Genomic DNA, 8,818 nt, shown 5'->3' with positions numbered 1-8,818 from the left:
GCAAATTTCTTTCACAAGTCTCAAAAAGATCAACTAAAACAATAATGTCTTTTTTATTCAAATCATCACAATAAAAAACAGTAAGATACTTAAAATTATCCATAATAACAGGGATCAATGATCAACTCTAGGTATAATAACCTAAATCAAGAGCTACCCTGCTCTGACACTACTTGTACGTTTTTAGATCCTTGTAAACTAGATTGTTTAATCTAATTAATTAACCAAGTGAATACTTAGATTTATTATTCAAACCTAAGTTAAAACAAAACAATCATATCATGCAAAGTAGCGAAAAAGTACATAATACAATGATACGATGACCTAGGAAAATGAAACTGGTAAAAACTGGGGAGGATTTGACCTAACTATTCTCAAGGTAAAAAGCAAATCTACTATAGATAATCAAAGTTTACAATAAGACTTAGACCACTAACATCCTATTGCTACTACATGTAGAACTTACTGACACGATCAGGTGTAAGTTCCGAATCCACGGACTCCTTCTTTATTAGGCCTTTGTAACACTAGCACCCACATTTGTGACTTTGAGACTCCACTCAAAGGTTTTGGATCTCCTTAAACATTAATCTTATATGCAGCAACTTCTACAACATTGGATCTTGAGATTCTTCAATGAATAACACTGGTAGAAGACTTTAAAGAGATTTTGGGTATAAAACCCTAGATCTACAAAAGAGACACACTCCTCTCTCTCTAAAAAGCCTTATAAAAACGTGCTTAAGGTTTCCTTTATATACTAATAGTGTTTTACTGGAAACCCAATACGTTTAAGTAGAGTTTGGGCTAAAATAGAATTCTACAGATACATGTTTCGGTCAGTCAAGCCTGTTCTTCGATTGATCAAACTAGGCAGTTTTTGAATTCTTCTTTCTACAGCTTGTATGTTTTTGAATCTTAACTTGAATCACCTTAAGTATTATCTAATAATACCTATAAATTCTAAGATCTATATCTAGATAAGTTTGTATTCATGATTTGTCAATTGTTCTAAACTTTTAGAACCTAACATACGTTTATAAATTTATTGATGTAGATAATTTTTTAACTTTATTATTTATATATATATATATATTTTTTTTTTTTTTTGAAAAGGATAATTTTTGAACTTTTAGGCATTTCTCTATTATACGCATTAATATGAGTGTCCTAACAAAACAAACTTAAAGTACTGCTCATTTATTGGATTTTCCATCACTTAACGTTACGTTTGTGGCTTTCATTTTTCATACCTATTTGGCTTATTGTGTTGTACAGACTACAGATAAGAAGACATGACTAATACTTTGTCCAATAATCTTGTGGCCTCCATATATGTTGCTTTCGGTGGTGGGTATTACTTTGAATTTTGTGCCATTTTTCTTTCATTTTGTTAGTTTGGTAGGTGTTGGGTTGGGGTCAATTGCACGCCAATTTATTGAGAGAGAGCGAGAGGGAGAGAGAGAGAACAAGGATCTTCCATGTAATTTCATTTATTGTGGCAATGTACTTTGCCTCCGAAATGAAATCAAAGAAACACCATCCACATGTACACAGTTGGGAATTGAATTCGGTGCAATATTTACTCCATATCTCTCTTAAAAAAAAAAAAAATCATTCGCTTTTTAATTTTTTTTTCATTTATTTTATACAATAATTGATATTGAAAGGCTCTTTTTTCAAGTCTCAATCCTACGTTACTGTCCATTCTTACCTTCGAGGGATTTTACAGTTCGCTCCAATACCAATAGACTTGGTCTGCGATCGAATGCTATAAAAGATTTGTGCCTCCTCATCCTTCACCAATTGGTCGTTGGATGGATTGGTAAGGCACACGGTCCGACAAGTGGTATTAGAGCCAAGGTTATAAGTTCGAGTCGTTGGAGCCGCATTGTGAGGGAGGGATTGTGAGGCACACGGTCCGACATTACCTAATTATCTAAACTCCACCCCAAATCCACCCTGTGGGGCTCAAACTAGCTAGCCCAAGGAAAACTCCCAAGCTCTCATAATAAGAAGAGGTACCACTTCACCAACATTGGGCTATTTGAACATTGAACATTGGGCTATAGAAGGTTTTAGATAGCATTGTACAAGTGTTCATGAATCATAACTACTAACTTGTAATTTCATAAATGCACACAAACGCATTTGACAGTAAATACAAATAAATACTGTAAAGTCGTGATTTTCAATTCATGTTTATTTGCTTAAATTCCATGTCAAATTTCATTGTGAAAACTCGGATTTGTGTAAATACACAAGAGCTTGTTTAAACCCTCAAAATAAAATTATGGCTAGATAACTTTTACTCTAACTTATACTAAGTGCAGAACAAGAGTAAAGAAGTGCAAACAACCGTTATCACTACCCTAAGCCATGTTCATCAACTATCAACAATAAAAGGAAAGCTTAAGAGTAGGGAAGACAGATGCAAACACAAAATAATATTGAGATATGTTATCAGAGAAGAAACTGAAAAACTCGGCGAAAAACCTCTCCGCAACCCTCCAAGTCAAAATCGATCCACTAGAGAATAAAGTTGGAGTACATAAATAACAAAAGACCCCTTAAGCCTAGTCTACCCCATGTACTAAAGCCCTTCAAGCTCCTACTACCAAGTGACTTCTCGGAGTCTTGTCTTCTCTAGCTTTTTAGATCCCGCAATTCACCCTGATTGCATCCGCCAATGAATGGCTCCTTCCAATGCTTTCCAACAGTATCAAAATCTCACTTTACACTCAAAATGAATGTAATAAGTGTTTGAGCTATCAACCTCTTAAGGATGTAGAGTTGGGGAGGTAGGATTTAAGGAAAACCACAAGGAAATGTGTAGATGACTGTGGGTATAACAATCTCTAACTCTTAAGTGTATTTTCTAGGGTTTTCTCTCTAAAACGCACTCCTTGCAATTTGTGGGTAATGAGAGTACATATAGTGTGGGTAAAGACTTTGTAAAACAAAATCTCAGTTTTTGCCAAACAAAGAGTTTCACGAGTCCTTCGCGGGTTGGCCTTACCCGGGAGACATTCACAAAAATCTCCAGCTTGGCATGACTCTTCATCTTCCAATCATGTGCTCTACACGTGGCTCTTTTGCAGGTAAGCTTCATACGAGAACCACTTGTTCATCCTTTGAAGTTTGAGTCTTCACATTCTCTCATACTCATCCCTTACAATTTGAAACTTTCATACATACAAGGAAAAATTATTGAAAAAATTTACATTCAAATTTGGCACAGAATTAAAGCCAACACAAAATAGTTGTAAATTACAACTTTATAAATTGTAATGCATTCAATCATTTACCTGTATTTTTGTAGGATTACACGTAATGGGTATAATTTTCAATTTGGTGAAGATCTATGAGAATAAAGGATTTTGCGAATGACTCATGACTGCTGCAACCTATAAAATGTCACATGAAGAGCATATGTTGGAATGTCAAATGACTTAAGTGTCGAGGCATTTTGCGAGTAGCTCGTGACTTGGCCAACTCACGAACTAAGTCACAAGATGCATTGATAGCTGGAATTCTGTGTATTTTCCTCATACCTTTACCCACCCTATAAAAGCCTACATTACCCACGAAATTTTGAGAGTTTCAAAGAAAAAACCCTAGAAATCTATTGGAAAGTTAGAGATTGCAAACCAAATATCATCTACACATTAATATTAGTTTTCTTCACTCTCTCTTCCCTCTCTAATTCCATATCCTTTGATAGGTCCTTCGCCCAAAAACAAACCACACTTATTCAAGTGTTGTGAGTTGATTTGGAGCAACTAGAAAGCATTTGGTCATGCCAATCTTTAGTGGAAGCAGTTGAGGATAATTGCGGGATCTGGAAAGCTAGTGAAAACAAGGCTCAATGAAACTTGATGGTAGTTGATGAAGGGCTTAAGTATAAAGGGTAGTCTAGGCTTGGAGGGTCTATTTGTTATCCTTGTACTCAAACTGATTCAATAGTGGATTGATTCGGGTTGTAGAGCCGCGAAGAGGTTAATCACCAGGTTTTCTAGTTTTCCTCTTCAATAACACACCACGGTGTTATCTTGTGTTTACTTCTCTTTTCACTTACTATTTGTGTTTTTTACTTAATTTTCAATTATGTATGTCCATGCACTAGTTAGTAGTCCAAGTTGATTATGCATTGATAACTCTTGTTCTTCTTTATCTAGAGTAGATTAAAAGCAATCTAGCCATAATTTAAAAATTAGGGGTCTAAAGTAGCTCTTGTATTTATACTAGGGAGCTTTCAAATACATGTTACACTTTCGTACCAAACTTGAATACTATTGATATTAATTTTTTTTAATTTTTGTCTTACTCATAAAAATATCTTATAAAAAAAATCATTTGGTAGAGTATTCAAATTGTTGATTCTTGAGTTTTTTTTTTTTTTTTAAATGTAGTTTGTTGACCTATTTATTATTATAATAAATTTTTTTAAAAAAAATAACAACAAATGTTTTAGAACATTAGAAAATTCTTCATTGAAGTTTATATCTGAATTGGTATTTATTTTTTTAATAAAAATTCAGCAAAACAATTTTGTGATAAAAAATAAAAAGATTAGTTTTAAATAAGTTAGACCATTGGAAGAAGTTTTAGATTGATTTCAAGGAGCGTAGGACTGCTTGACGTAGTTTTAGATAGATTTGAAAATAGTTTAAAACGGCTAGAAGTTGTTATAAGTAAATTGAAAGAATGACTGGGACAAAATTAGATCATGTGGGTCAAATGAGAAGGAGATTTCTTTTTGAAAATATATATATATATATATATATATATAATTAAATGATAAGGATTTTTTTTTTTGGAGCTTTGAATTTTTCCATGAGATATGGATTTAATGTTCAGAAATTTTTTGTTTTTTTTTTTTTTTTGAGAAACTAGTGAGGAAATTTTATTAAGGTAAATCAAAATGAAAAACATCATCCAAATCATGTGGCAGGTCTTCCAACCACACATCAGTATTTGCAGATAAAACTGCTCGACGCATGAGGGCATGAGCTAACTTATTACCCCCGAGCTTAGCATGAATAAAATTATAGCAAGACATAGAAGAAGACAACAATTTAATCTCATCAATAATATGCCCATAGGGAGCCTTAGAGGATTTAGAAGTGTTGATGGCCTTGATAACCTATAGAGAATCACCTTCCACCATAGCTCGAAGAATACAGATCTCCCTAGCAAACGAGACAACCCTCCTCCACCCACACCACCAAGCTTGGGAGCCTAATCCTCTGACTAAGCACACCAATAATCAAACATACATAGTCCCTGATCACCACCCCTAACCCTGCAAAAGCTTGGTCTTCAAAGATGGCCCCGTCGAAATTAACTTTATACAAACCCTCAACTAGCAAATACCATTTAACAACCTCCCTAGGCATGCTCCTCCTCGGATGTAGCTGTTGCATGTCATGAAATCCCATAAGAGAGCTGAAGCTCTATCCACCACATCCCCAACATCCCATACGGACTGATGCACTCGTAATCTATTCTGCCATTACCAAATAGCCCAAGCTATCATGGAAAAGAGAGCAACCTTACTGGGAGGAGCATTCTACCACATGTAGAAAACCAATTCTTTGAAATTGGGCAGCTTCTGAGCACAAAGAAATGCAAAGGAAGGTGTTGACATCCAAATCGGCTTCACACTATCACAAAGCCATAAGGCGTGAATGCTATCCTCCTCCCTGACCTTGCACAGACCACAAAGACCTGAAACGACACACCTCTTTAACAAGTTCTTCTTTGTGGGTAGAGACTCACCAACAAGCCTCCAAATGAAGTGACGCACTTTATTAGGCACCTCCATACTCCAAAAACCCTTCCACAACCTCTTGCTTGCATCAACATTAGAAGGACTAGGCAGGTGCTGACACTAAACCATTGCCAAAAGACGATACATTGATCGAATCGAATAAGATCCATCCAAAGTGTGAGGCCAAATTAGTAAGTCGAGATGGATATGAGCACTGAGGGGAATTCTCTTAATACAGTCTTCCTCCCACTAAAGAAAATGTCTATCAATAAGCTCGGAATTCCAATTTTTTGTGCTTAGGATAAACATATCCTGAACTACTTTCAGAGAATGATCCAACTGAGGAGACAAAACCTTCCCACCCTTTGAAGATGGAATCCAACGATGTTTCCAAATCCGAATATCCTTTCCATCCCTAATCCTCCACCTAGCGCCATTAAAGATCACTTCCCTAACTTGCATGATACTCTTCCAAGCAAAGGAGCATCTCGGATTAAGAACAGTCCCCGAAAATGTCACCAGAAGGAAAGTATTTAGCACTAAACACCTTGTATAACAAAGTCTCCTTTTCATGGAATAGACGCCACACCTGTTTCCTAAGCAACACATCATTAAATTGACAAAGATCTCGGAACCCCATATCGCCTACCGACTTGGAAGAACACAGCTTCTCCCATTGTACCCAATGAATTTTCTGAGAATTCTTAGCACATCCCCACCAAAATTTTTGGATCATAGCCTCAATATCTTTTATAAGTCCAACAGGTAAGTGAAACACACTCATGGAATATGTAGGGATCAATTGGACCACGACTTTAATCATCGCCTCTTTTCTGGCTTGTAATAACAACCTCTCCTTCCACCCTTGCATTTTATCCCAAATGCACTCCTTGACTTTATTAAAGCAAGCTTTTATCTGAAAACCCACAAACGAAGGAATCCCCAGATATTTCTCATAATCTTTGATGACCGGAACACCAAACATTACTCTCAATGCCTCCTTTGACTCCGATGTGTTTCGAGTTAAAAAGGCTGTGGTTTTCTTAGTATTCACTTTTTGACCTGAAGCCGCTTCATACCATGAAAGGAGTTGAAGAATTTTGCCACACTCCAAAGAATTGGCCCTACAAAATAGCAGACAGTCATCCGGGAAAAAAAAAAAAAAAAAAAAAAAAGGTGAGTAATTTTTGGTCGAGCTCTACACAAAGAGTACCCTTGAATCTCCCCATCATTGGCTGCTTTGGATAGTAAAGCATGAAGCCCCTCAGCACAAAAAAGAAAGAGAAAAGGAGATAAAGAATCCCCTTGGCAAAGACCTCGAGAGGGTCTAATCAAACCTTGAGGCTCTCCATTAATCAAAATAGAGTATGAGACCGTGGTGATGCAATTCTTGACCATTCTCACCTAAGACTCCTGGAAACCCATCTTTAATAGAATTTTTTCCAAGAAAAACCACTTCACCCTATCATAGGTTTTGCTCATGTCGAGCTTTAAAGCTATATACCTTTCCTTCCCTGAGCATTGGGACTTCATGTGGTGCAATGACTTAAATGCAATTAAAATATTATCAGTAATCAATCAATCCACAATGAAAGCACTTTGGGCTTCAAAGATAATAAAATTAAGAATGGGCTTCAACCTATATGCTATGACTTTGCTAATAATTTTATAGATGACATTACAAACACTAATAGGTCGGAATTTCATCATGGATTCAGGATTATTTACCTTGGGGATGAGAGTAATGAAAGTGTGATTAATTGATTTCAACAAAGTACCCGAATTAAGGCATTAAAGGACATCATCTGAAACCTTTAAACCAATATCTAGCAAAAAGTTTGGTAGAAGATAGGAGGCATCCCATCGGGACTAGGGGCAATCATCAGGGCCATGTTTTTAATAGCGATGTCCACTTCCTCCCTAGTGTACGGCATAGTCATCTTGGCATTCATGGAGGAGCTCACCATCGATTGCACCCCCTCCAAAACTCTATCAATGTCATGAAGCCTTGAGGAGGTAAACAACCTGGAATAGAAATCAACCAAAATATCAGACACAAAATTCTCATCTGTTACCCACTCAAAGAATTATGAATTCCCTTGATAAAGTTCTTACGTTTCCATAGAGTAGCAACTTAATGAAAATAACTTGTGTTTCTATCCCCATTGGTTAACCATTGAATACGGGATTTTTGTGCCCATATACGATTCTCCCAATAGCACATTCAATTCACGCCTCAAATGAACCACTTCCTCGTGAGAATTGCCCTTAGCCGAAACTTCCCCATCTTTTCAAAGTAGCTCCTTTTTTTGTGCAATCTGCTTCTTAACACCACCAAAATGGTCCTTGCTCCAAGCACTCAGCATCTCCTTACACTTCTTAAGTTTGGACAAAACCTTGAACATAGGATGACCCCTAAGAACCGTGTCACTGCATCCCATATCCACCAACCACATCTCCTCGAACCTGAACGGCTTCTGTTTCCATCTATGAGATTCACCATTTGGTTCCAAAATCAATAGAATAGGCCTATGATCCGATTCTACATAGTGCAGGTGCCAAATCGAAGTTGCTGAGTATTTCTCCAACCAATCATGAGTCACCACCCCTCTATCCAACCTTTCCAAATTGATGTGCCCATGCCTATTGCCATACCAAGTGAATTTTGGACATGTGTAGCCTAAATCAACGAATCCACAAACATCCAAGGTGTCCCTAAAAACCTGCATTTGATTATAGGGCCGAACCCTACCACCTATCTTCTCATCAATGAATAAAATGGCATTAAAGTCTCCCATGCAAAGCCACAATAAATGAGGCTTCGAGTTAAGCATCTACATCATGGCCCAAGCATCGTCTCCATCTTAAGCATCGGGTGCACCATAATATCCCATAAACCTCTAAGCATCAACTGAATCACCATAAACTATAACATCAATATGAAACCGAGAGAAATTGTCAACCCAAACTGTAATACCATGCTTCCATAAGAGAGCTAAACCACCACCCATATCCTACTTTGGAACAACAAAAAGGCTTGCATAT

The 8,818-nt window shown here is 36.7% G+C and overlaps 1 protein-coding gene across 1 annotated transcript; it reads right to left on the bottom strand.

Annotated features, from left to right (window-relative positions):
- Positions 1-8,064: 8,064 nt before the first annotated feature.
- On the bottom strand, positions 8,065-8,571 carry LOC142635735 (uncharacterized). Its single transcript, XM_075809843.1, has one exon. It carries the CDS (start codon positions 8,569-8,571, stop codon positions 8,065-8,067), a length of 507 nt encoding a protein of 168 aa, XP_075665958.1.
- Between the last annotated feature and the right edge of the window lie 247 nt (positions 8,572-8,818).

This window comes from Castanea sativa, chromosome 5 (assembly GCF_040712315.1).
Source record: "Castanea sativa cultivar Marrone di Chiusa Pesio chromosome 5, ASM4071231v1".
In the NCBI taxonomy this organism is placed as follows: domain Eukaryota; kingdom Viridiplantae; phylum Streptophyta; class Magnoliopsida; order Fagales; family Fagaceae; genus Castanea; species Castanea sativa.
Note: the sequence above shows the minus strand (reverse complement) of the source record. Positions and strands in the feature narration are given on the sequence as shown.